The 23845-nt window shown below is 47.5% G+C and overlaps 1 protein-coding gene across 1 annotated transcript; it reads right to left on the reverse strand.

Annotated features, from left to right (window-relative positions):
• Positions 1-463: 463 nt before the first annotated feature.
• BSDC1 (BSD domain containing 1) lies at positions 464-22407 on the reverse strand. The gene is given in 12 exon segments (XM_007468681.1): positions 464-1990; positions 3038-3141; positions 8973-9449; positions 10401-10479; positions 10649-10717; positions 11139-11254; positions 13194-13248; positions 14609-14791; positions 14793-14828; positions 17135-17251; positions 22024-22084; positions 22350-22407. Coding segments are annotated over 12 exon segments (1341 nt in total). The 5' UTR covers positions 22361-22407; the 3' UTR covers positions 464-1957.
• Between the last annotated feature and the right edge of the window lie 1438 nt (positions 22408-23845).

Genomic DNA, 23845 nt, shown 5'->3' on the forward strand with positions numbered 1-23845 from the left:
CTTTCCCTTTAAAGATCTTCATGGAACCAGAGGGCCTCATTCAGACTTCCCTTTTATTACAGCTGACAAGTGATTTTCATACAGGTGTTTAACTAAAGTTAATTAAAAACAGACCCCAGAATCATACACATACAGGGGGAGGAGAGGAGAAAAATGACCAAGAGCAACTGGAACCACTGTTGTTGCAACTTCCTTTCCAAATAAAAGCAGAAGCGTTGGGAATGCAGTAACAGCCTCTTGACTCCTTGTCTTGGTGAGAGGCCTGTTGGGGGCCCTGTCCCTTCCTCATCCCAAAGGCCAAGGTGAGCCTGGGATGAGGACAAGGGACTTCCTCAGAACCCAGGCTCCCTCCCATCCTAACCCCCAGGCTCCAAGCAGGAAGCCACCCTGCACATAGTGTGTTTTCTGCCCTGGCTCTGGGGCAGCTGCCGTAGGGTACAAGAACAGAGCCCCAGACACCTTCCAGCTTCTGTTGAATCTCTTTAATAGCTGTTAACGGCAAGTCTGGAAAAGGTTCAGGACAAAGTTCTTTTTTCTTTCTTTTTTAATTACAAAACTAACAGCTGTTAGAGTCTTTTTTTTTTTTTCCTTTTTCTTTTCCCGGCTACAAAATACTCTGGGGAGATACATTATAATTTAAAATATATAATATTGCACAAACAACCAAAAGGTTAATTAAACTAAAGAAATAATTACAAAGAGAAAAACCCCATCCCATCAAAAAAAGATTCAGCATTCTCTCCATCCCACCCCCTCATTCAAGGTTTGAAGTGGAAGTGACCACCACTCTCCTGGCGTCCCTGACCACAATCACTTTAAATCATTGGTGAACACACCAGATTATATACAAGAATCACCAGAGCAGCATCGTGAAGCACCAGGGTCTCCAGGGATTCCTGCAGCCCCTCATCCCCCCAAGAGAGGTGCAGCTTTTACCAGAGTGGGGGGTGAGAGCCACAAGGATTGGATCTGCCTTCAGGAAGAAGAGCTTTTGCAGAAACCTGAGGACAGTCTCAAGAAGCTCACCCCCAGCATATCCCTTCAGGACGCAGAAGGGATGAGGCAGAGAAGTTGGGCTTACCAGAGTTGTAAGTACTCAGCTTTGATCACTGCTCTGTACCACTGGTAGCTGGCTTGTGTCCTAAGCTACTGGGGAGTCGAGGTGGGTAGCTGGTTGGACAAGGTATCCCGCCAGGCAACACACAGAAGGGCCTGAAGTGGCCCCCTCCCTTCCTGGGGAGGGGAAGAAGAGCAAGAGCACTCTTGCAGGTGGCACAGCTGGGCTAAGGACTCGGGTGCATCCGACATGAAGAAGCCTTGGGAAAGGCGTTGGGGACATACCAGCCTGGACTGGGTAAAAGGAGGGAGTTTGGTCTCTAGAACCTTTCCAGGAATGGAAGATGCCTGGGAGGGGGAGATTCCTAAGAGAGGCAAATTTCCCAGAAATGAATGCCTCTTACCCGCTGGGATAGGAACCAAAATGTGTTCACCATCCCTGTCTAGCCAAGGGCAGGTGGCATGGCCTTCTCTGCCTGCTTATGGATGACAGAGTGTGTTTTCTCGGCGTCCTCCAAGAGACTGGTAGCTTGGCCTCTGCCTACACAGGCAGATGGGCTAGGGCTATCCGTTGGGATTTCCCAGCAAGAGTCCCCAGGAACAGTGGGTGTTCAGCAGAGAAGTGTAGGCTCTTCTGGTGAGGGGGGTAGGTTTCCTCCCCCTCGGGTCATCCTATAGTTGGCACAAGTCAGAGTTCCTGGTTTGGATTTAGCAAGCCCCTTCCCAGATGTGAGCAGAGGCCCAAAGGGCCAACAAGGAACAACCCAGAATCTGCCTAGAGCTCTGGCTGACAGAGGCCATTTGGGGGACATTCTTAGTCAGTGTCTTCCAGGGCCGGGCGGAGACGAGCGAGGGAGGTGGGAAGTGCTGTGGGTAGGGGAGCGGCTTGCTCTGGCTCCCCTCATTCCCAGTCCTCCCACTCTACATCTTCCAGCTGCAAAGGGAGGGGATAATGGAGAGCACAAACACGTATTACTCCTCTGAGTCAAGCTGAGACCCAAGCTCCCCAGCTGCCTCCAATTCGGGACAGCCCTCCCCGCAGCCCCAGCCCCAACTCCCCCGGGCCATACCTGGCCTCCTCTCAGAGCAAACCACTTGCTTCAAGGAATGTCTGGGGAGCAGAGCTGCCCTCTGCCCAAGCGGTGGGCCTGCTGTTCTGATGGTTCCAGACTCAAAGGAAATGCTTCTACCAACCAACACTGGACACCACAAGGGGACGCCCTGACTACAAGAAGCCCGTCAGTCAATCCCTGAAGGAGAACTTGTCTCCTGCGGAGCAGGTAAGAACATGGCCCTGAGAGGCAGGGAACTTTACAGTGGTGCTGTGATCAGAAGCAAGCGTGGCACTGGACTACAGGTGCTCACAGGGCTTTCACTAGGAGCTCCAGCACCCTAATCCCCAGCTGAAGTCTCCCCAGGCAACTCTCTCTTGGCCTCTCTCTTCATATCAGCAGATCCCCTAATATGAATAATTCTGTTCAGATATATTGTATGTCAGGTTTGTGTGTGTGTGTGTGTGGTACGCGGGCCTCTCACTGTTGTGGCCTCTCCCATTGCAGAGCACAGGCTCCAGACGCGCAGGCTCAGCGGCCATGGCTCATGGGCCCAGCCGCTCCGCGGCATGTGGGATCTTCCCGGACCGGGGCACGAACCCGTGTCCCCTGCATCGGCAGGCGGACTCTCAACCACTGCGCCACCAGGGAAGCCCTGGTACCTGTATTTTTTAGTAGTTCCTCAGGTGATTTTGATAGGAGCTAAGGTCAAGAACTCCCCCATCCATCCCCCTGGAATTGAGGGGAAGCGGACCCTGCTAATGACTACTGTTCAGGGCCTGAGTGGGAGGCCCTAGCTTCCTTCCCGCAGCCTGCCACCTCAGACAGGAGTGGGATCCACCTTGAGGGGACAGTCGGGCTTGGCAGGGAGAGTCCTCAGACCTGGAATCACTGTGCTTGCCTCCCTGTGGCCAGCCAGGCCCACTCACCTCACCGGAAGCATCCACTTTGGAAAGTGCCATCTGCACTTCTTCTTCAGTCATGTCCAAGTCAAAGTCCTTCTCCCAATCCTCACTGATGTCTGTGCTTGAGCCTGGAACCGTGATCCATAGTGTGAGAGACAGGAAGGGGTATGTGAAGAGGTTGTAGCTGGGGGTGATAGAACTCTTTAGAAAGGCCTGACAAATACACACCAAAGGTCTTTACATTCTGCTTTCTCTGGCTCAGTGATCCCACTTTTAGGAATCTATTTTAAGGAAAAATCCTGGATTCAGTAAAAAAATTTAACCAAAAGGATGTTCACTGTAGTGCTGTTACAGTGATGAAAACTTAAAAAACTACCTGAAAGTTCACTGATAGGGAATTACAAAAATAAATGGTATAGTCATATGATGGAAAGTTATGTGGCTTTTAAAGGTTAGGCTATAGAACATTTATATACATGCCAAAATAGTCTTAAACTATTAAGTGAGAAAAAGCAAGTTACTGAATAGTGGAGAAGTACTGGGGTCCAGAAGCTCCCTAGGGGCCATGGAAATCTTCCAGAAGAAATAAACAATGAACCTCTTCCTCCTCAATCACTCCCTTCTACCTACACTGATCCTGCTACTCCTGAAACACACCAGGCACATTCCCACCTAGGGCCTTTGCAAGGACTGTTCCCTGTACCTGGAACTCTTCCTCAGATACCCACAGGCCAACTCGCTCGCTTCCTTCACACCTTTACTCAAATCTCACCATCTAAACGTGGTCTACCCAGACTGTCCTATTTTCAGTTGCACCCTGACCCCTCACTCTGCTCTGGTTGTTCTTTTTTCTATTGTATTTACCACTTTCTGGTGTATTACATAATCAGATTCACTATGCTTACTGTCTAATAGTAGAGGAGCTGGAATGTGAGCTCCCGAGGACGGGGATCTTCTGTTTTCTTATGTATTCCAAGTGACTAGAACAAATAGTTTGTACTCAGTAAATATTCGTGGACTCTTTCTCTAAATCAGGGGTTGGCAAACTATGGCCTGTGGACCAAATCCAGCCTACTGTCTGCTTTTGGAAATAAAATTTTGGAACACAGCCATGGCCACTTGTTGACATATTGTCTATGACTGCTTTCATGCTGAAACGACAGAGCTGGGACAGAAACTGTATGTCCCCAAAAGCCTAAAATATTTGTGACCTGGCTCTGTGCAGAAAACATTTACTCCTCCCTGTTCTAGGTAATTCTGATGCCTGCTAAGGTTTGACAACTACTGCTCCAAACATTCATATTTGGGTATGTTTTCTTACAGGCAATATAAAAAAAATGTACATGTGAAAGTTATTAGTAAGAAGAAAACTACAAAAATAGTTCCTGTAAAAAAGAAGAGTATATGCAGTATTATTCCATTAAAAAAATACACTCACAGATGCATGCACACATACAGAGAGAATGAGCAAAACACCCACAAGAATACTAACAATAATTATCACTAGGTGATGAGGTTATGGGGTAATATATTTTTTTAAATGAACACATATTACTTTGTAATCACTTTTTTAAAAAGCACCTTTAAAAAGAGAAAGCTCTAAAAAAAAAAAAAGAGTAAGCTCTGATCCCCCAATGGCACCACCTGTAAATACCTTGTTTCTTCCTGTCCAGCTTGTTCCTCACCATGCACCCAGGCTCTGAGACCTCCCCAAGCCCGGCCTCCACGTTCCTTATTCGGGTTCTTGCACTGTTCTCTAGTCACCCAGCTAGCCATAAGTGGTGTGGTAACAGCAGGGTCTCTGGAGCCAAGCAAACCTGGGTGGAACCCTAACTCTTTTATCTATTGTGTAGTCTTGCGCAAGTTATTCTGGGCTTCAGTTTATTTATAATATAAGGATAAAACCACCCTCTTTGCAAAGAACCACTGGAGGAGCTTATTAGAATGCAGATTCCTGTCTTCCCATCCCCCCTCATTTAGATTCAGCAGGTGTAGGTGGTGACCCAGAATTCTGCATTATAAACAGGTACCTAGATGATTCTGTATAGACCTTGGCCTGCAGTTGAGATACAACAGTGTTAAAATTAGCAGTATCATGTAAAGTGCCTGTAACATATATACATAGTGGATATTTAACAAATGGAGCTGTTAAAGGCCTGGTCCCAGAGTTAAATAATTTTGCACATGGTCCCACACCCAGTCAGAGGCAGATCTGCAACCAAGACCCAGTTCTTCTGACTCCACATCTAAGGCTCCCTGTGCTTTCAGGACACTCTTGGTGGCTTGCGTCTGGCTCCCTGTCAGTGCAGGCTTCCTGTGGGTTAGAAGCTGGACTCCTGGCTGATTTCTCCCTCCAGAGCTGTGGCTGTGGTCATGACAGCTTTTCCTAACCCCAGGTTGCCCTCTAGGGATTTGAAACTCTCCTCTTCAGGCTTAAATGCTAGGGCAGACCCTTCGGGGTAAAAAAGAAAGCATCAGCTAACATTTTTGGAGCACTTTACACCCACCCTGTGGGATAGGTATTAACAGTTCCAATTTACAGGTGAGGAAACAAAGGCTCTGAGTGGCAGAGATGTGAATCTGGGCTTTCTCTGCCACCTGCTTCCTCCCACCATCCTGTCCTGTCACACAATGAGAGTACTAAGCTCTCCTTTACACTGTGCATGTGGCAGAGAACTGATCTATGCAACAACAATTTAAGATTTCATGATGAAGTTTTACTGTTTTCTTTTGTTTGTAAGAAAGGGGAGTTTTCAGGTGATTATTAACCTCATGGTGCTGTCACTCACAGCTCATTTTATTCTGTTTAGTTGGCTCTTTGCTCCTCCAGAGAAGAAATGGAAGCAAAAGCCACTCCCAGGTCAGTCAGTAGTGAAGTGGGGCTTTAAGCCCAGAGCTCCTTCCAGTCTGCAGGCCACAGGGCCTGCCCTAATCTCCATTCTCTGCTCCCTGCTGAGGGAGCCTGAGCAGGGTAAGTCTAGTCTCCTTGCTCAAATGGATCTCGGCACAATATACAGGTGGGAAGCAGCTCTGCAATGACAGGCATCACCCTGGGACCTTAGAGGTCCCTGTGGCTGGGCCACCTCCAGAGACTGCTGTATCCAGAGACCAAGCCTCCCTCATGTCATCTGGACAAAGAGGGAGAAGGAGTCACCCTGCCTCCAGGCCTCTTTTAAGATTCTTCCTCCCTTTACTCTGTCCCTACTGTCCCACCCTAGTCTGAGACCCCAGCTTCCCCCACTAAGTGACTGCAACTACTTCTGTTGGGTCTCCTGCACTGAATCCCCAGGCCCTCCTTTTGCGAATCCCCCAGGGCGTTAGAGGCAGTATAGTGCACTGTTAAGAGCTTATGCTGCATCTTCCCCATAATCTCATTTCTTCCAGTCTCTACCCACCATTCATTTTTTCTCATCACTCTCTCCAATAGCCCAATTCCCAATGGAAACAATAATTCTTTAACCTTCTGTTTCACTGTTATTCCCTCCCTTACCCAGCTCAGATTCCATGAACCATCATTCTGATCACTTCTTGCATACACTTGGACTCTTGTCTTTTTGAGTTCACCTGGGTAAACCCGAACCCTGATTAAGTCCAACTCCCCATCTGCTCTGTGCCTGCACCTGAGCAACTGAATGTGGCTGGACAAAAGTACAACTGTGCTGACTGGTGTCTCTTAAAATTCATGACCGTTATCTCAAATGGACCCTTCGTACCATCTACCCAGCAACCACACACCACATATTGGGTCCATCACCTACTCTTCACTCTCCTAAAGGCAATGTCACACTTTTCTAAATACCTACTGGATGGGTAATTGATTTCAGTTTCCTACCAGTAAAAAAAAAAAAAAAAAAAAAGGGAAAATCTCACAGATCTCAGGATTTTTGTGAGGATTGAGTGATATGCCTATCAAGTGCTTAGCACAGAGCTATACAGACATATGGAAAGTGCTCAGAGAATGGTACGTCTTATTATCTGCATCATCTCCCCAGAGCAGGGCTCCACCCAAATTTCTTCCCTAACTGAGGACCTATCAGGAAATAATTACCCCCAACTTACAGAGGAGAAAACAGAGGCTTAGAGAAGATCAGTAGCTTTTCTGAAGTCACATGGCTTATGAGCAAAGTTGGGATTTGAACCCAGAACTGTCTGAACTCCAGAGCCTGAGCCCTTAGCCTCTACATGTAAAGCTTTTAGTACAGGTTGGGCATATAAGCAGCATGCCCTGCTGCTTTGTGGCACCAAGTCCAACTTTCTGAATTCGGCTTAAGATTTTAAGTCCTTGTTCCTCCCTCTCCTGGGAACAATACAGAAACGTGGGCTTTGGTCACCCCCTTCAATGTGCCCCATGTCCCCATGTCCTTAACACACGATCTGCCATGTGGGGGACTTTGCAGGCCCCCTCAGCCTGGACTACCGCTCCCCGCGCACCAGCCGCAAACTCTCCAACTCTCCTATACAATGCCTGTCTCCTTGGTGAAACACCTGCTGATGCGCAGAGGTTCCTTCTTTCTCTGAACTCCTCCTGTACCAAGCCTGTCTCATACTGCTCTGTGCCTCATCATAGACTGCAGCCTTTAACCCTCCCTCCTCAGTGTCTTATAAAGAGTAGGTAGGAGCTCAATGGATGACCTCACTGAACCAGAGTCAGAAGGAAAACACTCTGTTGGAAACTGGAAATCAGCCTGTTTCCCATCCACTGCAGTAAGCCAGTCCCTCACTGCCAGTAGGCCAGTGCTCACCTGCTGGGCAAGCTTTGTGGCCAATTGGTGCTGAGTGTTGACAGACAGGATGCCTGCGTGTGAGGAGCTGAGGGGAGGTCTTGCTGACAATTGGCTATCTCTGGAGAGGTATTTTGGATGTGGCAAAACAAGCTGACACCAGAGCCATCACTGTCCTTTAATTGCAGGAGTTAGAGAGAGGTCCCCCCTTGACATAAAGTCAAAGTGTCTACAGTCTAAAATTTCATTATGCAGATAAGAAACTAAAGCTCTATTACTTAAGCTGGGTCACTGAAAGTTCATGAGTATTCATTTTATTCTTCTTTAAGCTGTACATGTAAGTTTTGTTTATATATTTTATAATAATAACAATTAACACAGGCCTAGGGAAGCTAACTGACTTTCCTGAGGTCATCCATGGTAGAAGACCCTTGACAGCAATCAATGTCACAGGAGTTCCCACCCCAAAGTTGAACTGTTCAAAAGGATAGAAACTGACACAGTGTGGTAGTTAAGGGCATGGGTTTCAGGTCAGACACAGCTGGGTCTGAATCTGGGCTTGCTACTTCCTGACCATGTGAATTTGAGCAAGTTACTTAACATCTCTGAGGCTCACTTTCTTCAGCTGTAAAATGAGGACAGTTATATGGAGCTGTGAGTTGTAAACTGGAAATTAACAAGCTCCCCTGGTAACTGAGAAATTAAATGCAATATTACATCCTTAACCCATGATTTGACATAAACCTTATTTTGTTGAATCTAAAACCCCAACAACTGTAAGATGCATCCTAATTTCAGAGAATAAATGCATCTTGGAATTGATGGAATAGAGTATAATAAATACTATAGTAGCTGTCATCATCATATAGTAGCTGTCATCATCATCATCAGTAGCACAAAGGAAGGCCATCTGCTCCTAGGATCCTCACATGGGACAAGGAGACAAGTCTGCCTTGTGAGGTGGCAACTCCCACCTGCCCTGCCCGCACACACTCCCTGGGCTTTGGCCTTGGCTTACCTTTTCTTTTTTTTTTTTTTTTTTTTTTTTTTTTCTCACTGTTGTGGCCTCTCCGATTGCGGAGCACAGGCTCCGAACGCGCAGGCTCAGCGGCCATGGCTCACGGGCCCAGCCGCTCCGCGGCGTGTGGGATCTTCCCAGACCGGGGCACGAACCCGTGTCTCCTGCATCGGCAGGTGGACTCTCAACCACTGCGCCACCAGGGAAGCCCATAGCTTACCTTTTTTTCCATTCGAGGGTGTAGACTTCCCGCTGTCTGAATTCAGCTCAAACACCCGTAAGTCTGTGAGTACCTCCTCCCTGAGAGTCTCTACTCTGGCTGGAGGCCGGGGCTCTGGACCGCTGGGGCGGCCAGCAGGGGTGTGGGGCTTAGACTGAGCTAGGGGTGGGGGTCCAGTCTCGCCCATATCCACAGCCAGGTCCTGTTCCTCCAAAGATGCCTCTAGAAGCTTTTGGGACAGGTCCTTGGGCAGCACTGGTGCCTCAGATGCAGGGGTGGGTTTGGCAATCTGTGTCACGAGGGAGATGCTCTCACTGCTCTCTGATGGAGTCACCTCTGTTGGAGCCTCAACCGGGGTCACCAGATTCTCTTCACAGGGGCTCCGGGGGCCAGGTCCTCCTTCAAGGGATGTGGAAGTTTTGGCCACAGGAACCTTGGCCTCTTTTGGAGATGTGGGTGAAATGCCCACAAGCTCCTCTGTCAAGAGAGAAAGGTAGGGAAAGACAGTGATGTACCCTGCTTAGCCCCAAGACAACCTTGGAGCTCTCTGAAAACAGACCTCAGGTTCCCACCAAAGTTTGCTCTAACCAAAACTAATGGGTGCCAGTTTCCTCACCTCCCTCTCCATCACAATTCTTCTGCAGATAATCCCTGTTGGTCAAAGTCTCTCCCACCCTTGAGGCATAGCACATGCCTGGTGGGCACTCAGCTTCTAGCAGTGCAGCCCAAGATAATATTATAGCTTAGAAAGCCAAGACTTTAAAGTCAGTCAGTTTGAGGTTCAGGTTGGGCTCTGCTATATCCCACGTGCATGATCTTGGGCGAGACACTTAACTCTTCTTTAACCTACTTGCCTCATTTGCAAAAGAGCGATAATGAAGTTGTGGTAAGGACCATACATGTAAACCTTTTAGTACAGGTTGGGCATATAATATAAGCACTTAGTAACTGTGTTAACATACCATGCAGGTGGCTCCCACACACTATCCTAAGCTGAGCTACCAGGTAGAGGAAGCTCAGCTCCATCCCTAAGCCAGCAGTTCCCAAGTCTGGCTGGTCATTAACATTACCAGTGGAGCTTGTTAAAAATACAAGTTTGGCCACATGTCCATAGAGTCTTATTTAGAAGTGGAAGAAGGGAATCTGGAATTTCAATAAGCATCCCCTACTCTTAAGTACTGGTCCATGGGCTAGCAGGGAAATCTGCTTCAAGTGACACATGCGATTTCTGTACCTAAACCTGGGATCCACCAGCCTTGGTAAACAACCCCTTGTTAGCTCAGTGTATCCTTGGCATGTGCAAACACCATATTCATTCCCTCCTCTTCCCTGGGGTGCCATGTCCCTCCAGGCTTCAGAGAGAATGGCCCAGACAGTCTCCCACAGGCAGGACTTGGTACTTTCTCATCACCTCTCAATACCTCTTACCTTCTTCCTCCTCCCAGCCAGGTTCTTCAGAGATGCTCTGTTCTGCACGCTGCTTCAGGGCATCCCTCCGGGCCTGCTCCTGAATGTGGGGGAGTAGATGGCCAGGAGCAGTCAGGGAACCCTCTTTCCCAGACTCTGGTCCTGACCCCAGAACTCTTGGCACCCTCTGGCCCCTTCTTCCCTCAACAAAATCCAGCCCCCTTCCCTCATGGCTGAGTGGAGGACCTTCCCTGGTTAGGCCAGCATACCTGCTCTAGTTGATGGACTTTATAGAAATACCGCTGCCAGAATTCTGAATGGGAAACAGCTGCAGGCACCTGGAGGGAGGGGACAGTGGAGATGAGACTTTGGGAGTGGCTATGTGGGGTCTATGTTCCCAGCCTCATCAGCCAGCTCCCAGCCACTCTGGATATCAGATGGGATAAGTGGCTGAGTAGTGATTCTTAGAGCACTTCCACCCCCCAGACCCACCTTTCTGGCCCAGCTTGGCCAAGGAGGGAGAAAAGAACTCCCACCAGGCTTTGCTGGCCCTTCCATTTCTCACCGTGATTGCCAGAAGCCTGGCAAATTAGTTTCCCCCACGTGGATTCTTGGCTCAGGAGCCGGCTGGTTTGGCTCCTCAGGGCCTCCTGCTGCTCTCCAGGCCAGAGGACTCCACAATGACTCTGGACATGTCCCTCCCACCTCCCCACACCTGAGGCCGGGAGTTGGTTGAGGTCCTGCCGGCTGGGCCCTCACCATCTTGGTGTAGAGGGCCCGGATGGAGGGGCTGCCTACAAGGAGCTCTGAGATCTCCCCCTTCTTCTCCTCCAAGCAGAACTGGGAAAGCCAGGTGTCAAACAACTCCAGGGGCCCTGCAGAGGGACAGACACTGATGGTCAGTTCCGTGGGTCTGGAGAAAGAACACTGGGCCTAGAGAAATCACACCTAAGCCTGGACATGGACAATGAGGAAAGCTTAAGGTTTTTCCAAAGCCATATGGCCCAAGGTGGGGGGGTCAGGCAGGGTGAAGCGGTGGGTAAGCTTGATATCACGGCATGGCCCCTAAGTGATCACTGGGAGGGGCTGCAGTCTCCACTCTCTCCCATGCCTGCCTGCTTTTTATCCCACTGCACTTGGCTACTGAATCCTCTCCTCTCTGAAACAGCTATTCTCAGGTTACCACCAGTGACCCTATGTTGCCAAATCCAGTGGCAGATTCTCTGTCCTCCTCCTCATGTGACCATCCTACAGTTTCTGCCCTGGGAGCCACTACCTTCCTCTTGAAGCCCTATTCTCTCCTGGCTTCTCACTCTTTGTATATTTCCTCCCACTTCTCTCATTGTTCCATCTAAGTCTTCAGTGGGCTCCTCTTTTTCCTTTCCTTATCTCTTCTTGTTTTCCATTTTCTCCCAAGATAACCTCCACTAAACCACGAGTTTCAACCTCTTCCTCCCACTGACAATTCTTCAGTGTGTCTTTGCAGCTCAGGCTGCCTTTCTGGGCTCCAGATCCAGAGGTCCAGGTGCCTGGACACATCCACCTGCACATATGCTGCAAATACAACGTGTGCTCATCTTCTTCCCTCCCCCACCTGTCCTACCCACTCATCCACTGGAGAGCTGGAGGCCCTCCCAGACTTCTCCCTTATGGAGTCACTCTGGATTCCACTTCCTCAGCGTCTCTTATACATGCATACCTTCCTCTTCATTCCACCTGCCCCTTCCCTGGTTCTGGCTTTACGTCTGACATGAAGATTCCTATCAAGCCTCCTAACTGGTCTTCCCATCTTCCGTCTCTCCCTCTCTATTTCATCCTACAAAACACTGCCTGAAGGCTCTTTTATAAAATGCAAAATCTGATCACATCAGGTCTCAAAACGCTTCAACAGTTCTGTACAGGAGGGCATTTCAGGCTATGGTCCAAAGATGGGCTTCAAAGGGTTAAAGAATTCCCATATGCATATAAAATTCTGTTGAGAGAGGGCTTGTTATTTTTAACAGATTTTTAAAGGCATTTGTGACTTAAAAAAAGGTTAAGAACCACTATCTTGAGCCTTTTAGGATAAAATTCCAACTGCTTAGTCTGGTACCCAAAGCCTTTCCAGTCTGGTGCCCCTGGCAGCTCTCACTGCCCTCATTTCCTCACATGCACCCTTTGTCTGGCCTTCCCAAATGCCTAGGTTTTTCGAGAACTTCAAATTCCTGTTGTCCTGCTTGAATACCCTTCCCCCACTTCTAAAAGTAAAATTAGTTTACTTCTAATTCATCGTTAAAACTTCAATTCAGGTGTCACATCCTAGGTTTTCCAGGCTGGGTTACATGCCATCTTCTGGGATCCCACTGCTCCCCTCTTACTGTGGAAGCAGTCGTCACTCTATCTCTAGTATCTTTGCTTTATTCCCTGTTTCTGTCTCCTAACAGCAGGTTCCTGGAGGTCTGGACAGGGTTGATTGAGGGTTCGACTCATTTCTGGTGTCTGGTTCCCAGCCTGGGGCTTGCTGCACAGCAGGAGCTTAGCAAACAGGCCAAAGGGAAGGCAGGCAGGGCAGCAGGGCTGGGAAGGAGCCTAAGCTGAGGATGAGGGATGAGAGGAGCAAAGCCTCTGTAGAAGGGGATGAAGACAGTCTGGGTTCAGGGAGGAAGGGGGACCATCAACCCATCCCACCAGATGTAAGGGTCAAACTAGCCCCACTCTGGTCCCTCTACACAGGGGGTGCCTGGCCACTGCTACCAGAGACAAACAGGGTACGCAATCCAGACCCGCTTGGTCTCCCTGCCCAGCAAGCCTGCCCCCTCACCGCTACCCCCTCACCATCTGGTTCATTGCAGTAGGTTGCTGGGTCTGACTGCAGGCTATAAAGGCGAGCCTAAAAAAACAGAGAAAAGAACAGAAATTCTGGGGTGATGGGGATAGAAAGCAACCCCTCTCTGCCAATCAACCACAACCCAGCTTCTCCCCTGTTGGCTACCATACCCACAGGGCACCTGGCAATTAACACTGTGGGCTATGGAGTGGAGCACTGGGCTAGGAGTCCAAAACTGGGGCTCCTAGAAAAATGGTCTTTCACCCAGTATTCCACCCCTGGAAACTAAGAAAATAAAGGGTAAGGAGGCTATTAAATTATATGTATAAAATGGTTTTGAATTATGTGAGATATGAAAAATGTTAGTGCAAATATATTAATAAAGTCCAAAATTTATTGGCAAATTCTGAAATATTTAACTCCCTCAAATTAAAACAATTCATCAAGAATTTCTTAATTTCATAGCTAGTCTGCCAAATGAACTGCAATCTGTGTTCCCATTAGGGCCACAGGAGTGGCAAACTTTAGCTGGTAAACGGAAAGCCCCTCCTTCCTTCCTCATTATTGGAGGAAGCATGGGCTGGCTGTATCACAACTTCAGCAAGCGATTTTGGTGATTCACTGTTATAATTTAAAATCCTGTAATTAAAAAATTTTCACAATCCACTTAAATGTGTACTAAGTGGTGGTGCTAATACTAGTGCTGAAAAACATGCTTGAAAAATCATGTTTGGAATTGAAATTCAATGTGGTAAAATGCTATGAAGAAGGCCAAACTGCTGTGACACCACACTGTGAATCTGGGAGAAAACGCTCCACAAAATATAAGAAGTAATGGTGAGAAGATAAAATGCAATAGAAATATACTACCATTCTTGTTGATTTAATTGCTTTGAAGATATCCTCCCCCTGTACATTTATTCCTATTGGAAATTAGTCTTAAATAACACAAATGTGGAGATCATGCCCGTAAAGATGCTGTGCAGAGCATTCCTTATTATGGATGAAAGCTGAAAGGAATCCAAATGTGCAGCACTAAGGAAATGACCGAATAAATTACGCTACATACACTTGCAAGAATTTAAAGACATTAAAAATGATGGTGATTAGGAAAGATGCTAATAGTTAATTGCAAATTTTTAAGTGGGTTACAAAATTGCATGTATAAAGTGCTTTTTCTGTTAAAAAGAAAAACCCAAAACTATCTTTACCAGTGTTTGCAAGCAGAAAGAAATGGAAGGTTATACACCAACGAAGAATCAGTGGTTCTCTTTAAGTGATGGGATTACGGGTTTAGAAACAATCATCTTCTTGCTTATTGGTATTCTCCAATTTAATTATATACATGTATTTATTTTTTATGAACATGTACTGCTTTGTGAGCTCCGGTTAGAAGCTAGAGCCCAGTGCCACTAGTGAATACCTTGGTGCCATCATAGGGCTCAGCCGTGCCAGAGGGTGTGCCCATCAGGGTGATGACATCGCAGTCAATGGTTTTGTCTGGTGAGGGTGCAAAGGTGTCGGAGATCACCCCTAGGAAGTCAGACAGCCCTTTCTTCATTTTTTCCGTTGCTCCCGAGGAGCCTTCAGTCTGCAGAGAGAAGCCAACAGAGGAAGCAAGTGGCCCAGGAGCAGGCTGCAAACTGGGGTACAGGGTATGGAGGTATGAAGCATCAGGGGTCAAAGTGTACTGTGTGTGAGGACCAGGGAAATGCTCACGACCTTTCACCCCCATCTCTGGGGCTGGAGAAGGACAGAGGGGCAGCCAGAGTCCCCATCCCCCAGATGGGGTTGCAGAACAGGGCCACAGTAGGCCTGTGTAGGTCAGAGCAGAGCTCCTTGACTGAATGTTTCAACAAAATTTCAAGGTCGACCAGGCTGATCACAAATTGACAGGGGAGGATCCATGCCACAGACATTCAGTGGGGAAGAGGACTTATGGGTAGAGTGATGGAAACGGTACTAGCTTTGGGGTCAGTCTTGGATCTGAATCCCAGCTCTACTACTTTTTGGTATGAAACCTAAACCCTCTCAGAGTCTGTTTCCTTATCTGTAAAATGCAGATAAATATACTTCCTTCAGGGGGGTACTGTGGAGATTAAAAGAGATAAGGTGTGTACAATGCCCAGCACATGGCAAACATTTAATAACTAGCAGTACTGTAATATTACAATCTCATCATCATCATTGCTCAGGAAGTATTTTGTATGAAAGGTTGAGGACATATGGGTAGGATGAGAACAAACAGCCTTGTGTAGAGGCAAACCTGGGACCAGCTGAGGGCCAATGTATGGACCTCCTAGAAGAGGCAAGTGGGGCACCAATCTTGAGCCACACTGGTCAGAATGCCTTTGAGCAAGAAGGGATGGGATGGGACTTTCCTGGTGGTGCAGTGGTTAAGAATCTGCCTGCCAATGCAGGGGACAGTGGTTCAAGCCCGGGTCTGGGAAGATCCCACATGCTGCAGAGCAACTACGCCCGTGAGCCACAACTACTGAGCCTGCGTGCCACAACTACTGAAGCCCGCATGCCTAGAGTCCGTGCTCTGCAACAAGAGAAGCCACTGCAATGAGAAGCCCATGCACTGCAATGAAGAGTAGCCTCCACTCGCTGCAACTAGAGAAACCCACATGCAGCAACGAAGACCCAATGCAGCCATAAATAAATAAATACATACATACATACATACATGCATAAGTAATAAGGGATGGGAGGCTGAGAGACAGGACCAGGCTCTGCAAACCTTGTAGAAAAGTGTCACATTTACTCCTGATTAGGCTGCCCAGGTATTTTAAACCTAGAGACTATCAATAGTGCCTGGCACATGTTGGCACAGGTATATAATCATATTTGTTGAATGAGAAAAGGAGTAAATAAATGAAAGAAACAAGTGGCATCTCTGCTACTGGCTGGACTTGCAGCAGTTCAGCTCGATTACTACTTGTCATTCACACTCATCAGTAGCTGTGGTTAGCAGGCAGACAGTATTTTACAAGATTCAACAAAAGAAGCTTGGCTATAAAAACTCCATAACATGTTTTCCATAACACGGCCTCTAATTACAAGGCAACTGATTCAGCTGATGATCAAAGAAACTGAAATCTGTTCCAATACTAAAGGAGAAACTGTAATACAAAACCAGTATACTATACTTCATTGGAAATTTCAGGTTTGCAGGGATATCTTTGACCATATACAATTTTCAAGTTCCATGCTGACTTTAGAATCTAACTCCTATCTCACAAGAGAACTCCACTATACATCTCTCATTGATAAAACCAGGGCCAGTAAGAATATAAGTTGGCAAAACCTATCTGGAGGGCAGTTTTACAGTAGATATTAAAAGGTCTAAAACAACTATATTCACCCTATATCCTTTCCAATACCTTATCAGGAAAAAAATATTAAGGGGAAAGATTAAGCAATCAGCATAACTGTAACTCTGTTTACAATACTGGAAAAAACAAACAGGAAACGAGGAACTGGTCAAATCCACATAACAGAATACCATGCCATTTATGCATGCTCTAGAACGAGGTTTGCAATGATAAAGTCAAAAACTAGGTTATGAAACATGGTGTTCATTTGATCCCAGTTTTGAAAAAGAAAGTATACATAAGGGATATACTCCTCAAATATTAACAGTAGTTAATCTCTGGGAGAGGGACTTATGGGTATCTCTAGGTCTTTCTTTTTCTTTTATTTATCTGTATTGTCTAAATTGTCTACAATGAATGACTTTGCCGATCTGCTAAAACAATACAGAAGTGGGAAAGCTTGTTATTACTTAACATATGTAGCTTGTTTGCTTGACAGACATAATTTTCAAAATGGGAGCCTATGGGAAAAAATAATCACTTAATGGTAGAAAGGTTGGGAGCTCCCACCAGGGTCCCAGGCAGGTCAGGCTATGTGGGAAAGTCACTTGGAGGGTGTAGGTGGTACTCACAGCCAGCTTCTCCTTGACCACGCTGGCAGTGGCTGCAATGGTGCAGGCTGTGTCATGCTGCACCACCTGGGTGAACTCTGTCAGGTCCCGCTTCATGAACTCCAAGGCTTCGGAGGACTAAGGGAAGAAAGAGAGGGATGACAGAGCCGGCTGGTGCCACCACCCTTTGTTCCTATTCCCTGTGCGTTAGTACCAGACAGAAACATGGAAAACTCAGTGACATGGGAAGCCTGGGCTCAGAAACAATGCTTACTTTCCCCAATTCCATGACCTGGGATTACCCAACAGCAGAGAGCACAGAGGAACTTCCTGCTGCTCTGAGAACGGGGACTGAGCTCAGCCCAGACACTTATAAGCTATGTGGCCAGGAGGAACTCTCATCTAGCCCTCGGTTTTCTCCTGGGAAATGAGGGAGGTGGAAGAGATCAGTAGTTCTCATGAGCAGAATGGAGAAGAGGGCACATGCAGTCTGAAAACAAAACAGACTTCAATGCATCACTTAGCTATGCTGTAAGTCATGACCTTTGTTTCCAATTTCAAACACAAAGAGAAGGTGTGTGTGTGTTTTTTTTTAATCAAAGGAAAGTGTTTTCTATTTTTACTTTTTTTGTCACAGGGAAATTCAGTTGAAACATGAGACAGTAGGTGAAATTATTTGTGTGAAAGGTTTTATAAATATGTTGTACTGGTAACAGCAATAGTTTAGAAAGCTTTTATGAGCAATTTTTGACAACACCAGTGAAAAAGGTGTGTGATTTTTTACATTCAACAAATCGGGTGTAAAAAGAAATACTGGATCAGATTCTCTCCTAGGCCGCCTTGGTTCCACCATTCCCCAAGGTTCTGTTCATCCATAGAGCTCCTTTGGGCAGAGTTGACACTTGCTTGTCAGACTGGTCTGACTCTCACTCTGCACTCAAACCCAGTGTGAGACAGCAGGCCCTCAGCTCTCGTCTAAGTCTTACCTTGTCTTGCTTCATCCTCACCCACTCTAACACACGTTCCCAAACTATCACTGTGCTCACCCCTTCAAGCCCTTTCATTTTACACAGGGATAATCACCTACATTTTAAAAACATGTTTTTGAATGTTCTGGTGATTTTTTCTTTGCAGAAGAGCCTGCCTAGTTTTCATCATCCTGGGAAGTCTCTGAATGGGACAGTCTCATCTATCAGCCAGAGGCTTCTCTGCGAGTGGGAATGGCTCCATTTCAGATTCGGGACTCCTTAATTGGAGTGGAAGAGTCATTTATCAATTCTCTCTCCATCCACACTGCCACCACCTTAGTCCAGGCCAACCTGCTCTTTCAACCAGACTCCTTTCCCAGGTTGCATCAGATACCTCTATTACCTTCTCCTCGTGACACCAGTGGGAGCTTAGTAAGTCAGAGCAGACCATGATGCCCCTGCTTTACATTCTTCGGTGATTACACAGTATCCTATGGCAAGTATAAAATCTTTACCTTCACTTACAAGGCCCATATAATCTCACCTCTGGTGGACTCTCATCCCCTCCCACGATGCCCCGCACTGAGCTCCAGCTGGCCTTCTCAAGTTTCCCAAATGTTCTACCATCTTCCCTAACTCAGGGTATCTGAACACATCATTCCCTCTCCTTGACACATAGTTCTAACTCTTCAAAACAAGCGAGCAAACACAATGAACGAACCCTCTCACCTGGCTATGTTTACATGTCACTTCCTTCAGATGTAGGTTGGCTCCCCTGATCATAGGCACCTGCAGTTTCTCTTCTTTAACATTTATTGTCCTTTAGATTTATAATTACCTGTTCGTGTCTATCCTCCTGGATAAACTGTGAGCTCTGTGAACATAGAGCGTTTGTTTTTTGTTCACTGATGCTCTCCCAGTGTCTGACATAGAGCCTGGCATAAAGTAGGCACTCAAAAAATGTGTGCTTGTTAGACTGGTATGTACCAGGGCAATTTTAATTATATAACCATTTACATGATTATTTGATGAATGGCTGTCTCCCTCACTAGACTGTGAGCTCTGAGGGGACCAATATGAACAGACATGGTGCCAGCCCTCCAGGTCACAGTCTACTGTGGAAAATGCTCACGTAACAGTGCTGATGTGCAAGGGCAGAGCAGTGACCGGTGTATTGTGGGGAGGTTGGAAAGACTTGTTGACAGGCCTGGTCTGAGCCTTAAAGAATGAGCAGGAGTCACTAAGGAAGCCTGGGCATGGTGGGGCCTGGGGTTTACTGAGGCCTATAAGCACTTCAGTCCTAATGAAAATAAAGGGTAACACAGAAGTGGTGAGGGATAAAGCTTGAGAGGGCAACCTTGGAGGGCCTGGTCAGCCCTGTTGATGACGGGGAACCACCAAAGTCTGAAGCAGGTGGGACATGATGAGACTTGCGTTTTTGACAGGTCACTCCAGAGACTGGCATGGACTATAGGTCCAAGAGTGACAAGATCAGAAATGGAGGAAGACCTGTCAGGAGGCTGTTGCAATAGCCCAGGAAAGGAAATAGAAGAAAATGAACAAGGACAGTGCTGGTCAAGATGAGAAGATGGGACTGGTTCAAGAAATACTAGGCAAAAAAGGTGGATTTGGTGATTAAATAGATGTTTTGACTCAGGACAAGAAAGAGTCGGGAAGAGCTACTGGCAACTAAACTATGTGACTGGATGGTTGCAGTGCTGCCAGCTGAGGAAGAAAATGCTAAAGGGGGAGCGGGTTTATAGAGAGGATGGTGACAATGATTTTGGTATGTAGTATCTGCAGTGACTGTGGGATATCTGGGACACCCGGCCAGCTGGAGCTCTTCTCAAATACTAAATCTCACAGAAAAGGATTAGGAGTCTCCCTAAAATGAAAGCATTTGTTGAGTGAACAAAGCAATGTGTGAGGATAAGGTTCCTCAAACACCACCTTTAAGGGGCAGGCAGAGGAAGAATAATTCGTGAAACACGAAATGAAAGCCTGGAGAAGTATGTGGAGAACTGAGAGAGAATCATGCCACAAAAGCCAAGGCAGTAGAGTTTCAGGAAAGAGAGAGTGATCACTAGTGTCTAATGCAGCAGAAAGGTCCAGAAAGATAAGACCTGAAAAACACCACTGGATTTGGCAAGTGGTAGGTGAAGCTGAGTGTTTATATAGATAAGTCTATGTGTAGTGGCTTCACGGGTGGGGAGTTAAAAGAGATCATGTTATTGACTTCAAATTTTAAAAAGTAGGAGGTGAGCTTGTCTCCTGGAAGTAAAAGAGGAAGTGGTTGGACAGGGGAATTGAGGAAGAGTTAGGTTTGGGGAAAGTTTCTGAAGGCAAGGGGAGAAGCAAATATGCGACTGAAAAAGTTGCTGGGGCAGGGGTGGAGGGTGAGGGGCCCCAGCCCAGAGAGTTTGGGGAATCTGCAGTGGGCCAAAAAGCATCGTGACTTTTCCTACTAGTGTCCGTGGGCAAGCAAGCACACACACACACGCAGAGGAATGAACGGGCAGAGGGAGGCATATCACAGCACCAAGGGCTGTATTTTCTGGGGCAATATATGCTATTGGGTGCAAGAGAATTGGGGGTGCTGGGAATTGAGTGGTCCAGACGGAGCCAGCATAGGGAGGGAAGGAAGCAAGGCCAGGAAAGCACTGAAGACCAAGAACAAAATGGAAGGAAAAATGGACTGCAGGTATTTAAGAGGTTTCCCCGTGGCTCTCAGTACTTTATAATAAAAATAAGTACTTATTTAGTACTTACTGTATGCTAGATATTGTTCTTAGTGCTTTACATATATTATCATTTAATCCTCACAACAATCCTAGCAGGTAGGTATTATTAGTATTCCCACTTTACAGATGAGGAACTGAGGCTTTGAGAGGTTAAATATCTTGCCTAGGTTCATATAAGAGTAGGAAATTTAAGTTTTCTCTTTCCAAACAGGGAACTGTCAAAGGCAGAAACAACACCCATTCCCCTTGCTTCAAATGAGAGAACAAAGATGGAAGGCTAATCAACTACCTATTTTTCATGAGTTATGGTAAGACCAATGTTAAGGGTAACACACAGGAGGCCCTCACACAACATTTGCTAAATGAACATCAGACTCTCCTTCCAGTAGACTACTCAACAAAAAGCAAGCTCCTTTGGGGTCTCTTCTATTAAACCTCAGTTTGAAATTCTCTGAGTCTTCCTCAACAACATAAACAGCTCAGGTCACTCTCAGATTTTGCTGGGCTGTAGTGATGCTACACTACAAATGCTTCCAGAATAGAGGATTGATTTAACTGAAGCCAGAAGCCTCTTGGAGTCTTCCCTGAAGCAGGACTCACCCCAGTTGCTTGAGCTAAACAGTAATTAACTTTTTCCAGAATTCAGTTGGGTTGGTTTTGACAAACTAGCATGGACTGAAACAACAACACACAATGGCACTGCCCACCGGCAAAGCCAAGCCTCACTCGTGCCACAGGGATTGCTGTTTCCCCACTAGACTGTGAGTTTTGGGAGGTCCAGGATTGCACCTGCTTGGCTAACGTCGGTATCCTCAGGACCACAGAGTCAGACAGTGCTGGCTGTGGCATATACTCTAATATTTGAATGACTAGAGGAGAAAGTTGCTATCGCTAGAATCCTTTTTCTTCAAGGCCGAGATCAAACGTTCTCTCTTCTACGAAGTTGTGAATTTCCCAAGCGGAAATAAACCGCTCCTTCCCACGGATTCCTACCACAGGGTCGCTGCAGACTTTAAGACCGTATTTATTTCACTGTAGCTAGAGTCACACTGGTCTGAGTTGGGGTCTGTCTTCCCGTAGGGCCCAAGTAGGCCTCATCCTTGAGGCCCGGCACCCACACGGGTCCGGCGGGACAGCTCGGACCAGGCTGCAGTGAGGCGGCGCGGGGCCCTGCCGTAGGAAGGGCGCCGGCCCGGCTTACCTTCTCCTTGACTGCCTGGTAGCTCTGCTGCAGCCAGCTCCGCCACCATCCCACGTCCTCCCTGTGGAAGACAGACACATCTGGCGGCCCCCCAGCGCGACTCTCGCCCGCGCAAGAATCGGGTCTCAGTTCCCTCCTCAGATGTGGCCCGCGGGCCGAGACTTCGCAGGCTGCTTCCCCACCCCCTCATGCTGAGACTCCACCCCGCCCTTTCAGCTCCGTCCAGGCCCGCGCTAGCCTCCTGTTCCCCGCGGGGACCCTGGGCCAGCACCCCAACCCTGGAAGAATTCAGGGCCCAACGCCCGAGAAGGGGATGACTGGCTCACCCTTCCGCCATCTTGCCCGCATGACATCACCACTATTTACTGACCTTTGACTTCCGACACGGCACCGCCCCCTCAAGCACCGCCCCCGAGCGCGTGGCCCAATCCTCGCGCCGACACCGCCCTCAGCCCAATCTCCACCCCGCTCCCTCATTAGGCTCCGCCTCCTTGAGCTAGGTCCAGTCTCGGTCCAGAGTTCGGACTTAAAACTCGGCTCCTGGGAGACGCAAGAGGGAAGAGATATGGGAACATATGTATATGTATAACTGATTCACTTTGTTATAAAGCAGAAACTAACACACCACTGTAAAGCAATTATACCCCAATAGAGATGTTAAAAAATAAAAAAAACATAAAACTCGGCTCCTGAACGCTCGGTCCAATCCTCACCCCGTACTGTCTTCAGGCCCCACCCCAAGTGTCAGCCCCACCCTCATCAACTTCGAACCTCTCTCGGTATCCTCTGACATCCGATATGGTGGCCGCTTTGGGTCAAGATCAGCCGGGCGACTGGGGGCTCGGATTGCTGGGAGTAGAGGGGAGGAAGGGAACGAGCCAGCTTGGAGCTCGAATGTCTGTGTCCCTGAGCGCAGGGCTAGGACCGCCTCCCTTTATGAAACCCGCCACGTAGCAGCTGCCCGGGGTCTCTTCGGGCTAATTCAGCAAGCGCAGACTGCGGAGCTCTGGGCCGGGGTTGGAGGTGTGTGGAGGAAAATTCAGAGGTGACTTCGATGCAGCCTCTGGGGGGGGGCTCTCAGGAAATGGGGGAGACACATTTAGTTACCTCAGCTCTTGGCGACCCAACTCAAAACAACGTGAACTGGATGTGGACTGCAGGAATCCTGAGACAGTCTGGAGGAGGGGGATTGAGAGAGAGTGTGTGTGTGTGTGTGTGTGTGTGTGAGAGAGAGAGAGAGAGAGAGAGAGAGAGAGAGAGAGAGAGAGACGGAGGGAGAGACAGAGAGAGAGAGGCAGAGATTTTCCGGAGGAGGCGTCCCCAGCTCTTACTGCCTCATCTGCTACCAGCCTGCATCTGCGCCCTCATACTTTGGCCTAGATCCCATTGTCTCTCTCTCTCTCTTTTTTAAATTTTTATTGGAGTACAGTTGATTTACAATGTTATGTTAGTTTCTGCTGTACAGCAAAGTGACTCAGTTGTACATACATACATATCCAGTCTTTTTCATATTCGTTTCCCACATAGGTCATTACAGGGTATTGAGAAGCGTTTCTTGTGCTCTACAGTAGGTCCTTATTAGTTATCTGTCATCCCTTGTCTATGGGTGTAGCTTTAGTAATTCTCCCACCCCCGCCATTTTGTTTTTCCTCTTTCCAGGATTCTTTCTTTTTTTTTTTTTTAAATAAATTTATTTATTTATTTTTGGCTGCGTTGGGTCTTTGTTGCTGTGCACGGGCTTTCTCTAGTTGTGGCGAGCAGGAACTACTCTTCATTGTGGTGCTCAGCCTTCTCACTGTGGTGGCTTCTCGTTGTGGAGCAC

Source organism: Lipotes vexillifer, unplaced genomic scaffold, assembly GCF_000442215.2.
Source record: "Lipotes vexillifer unplaced genomic scaffold, Lipotes_vexillifer_v1.1 scaffold1261, whole genome shotgun sequence".
NCBI classification, from domain to species: Eukaryota; Metazoa; Chordata; class Mammalia; order Artiodactyla; family Lipotidae; genus Lipotes; species Lipotes vexillifer.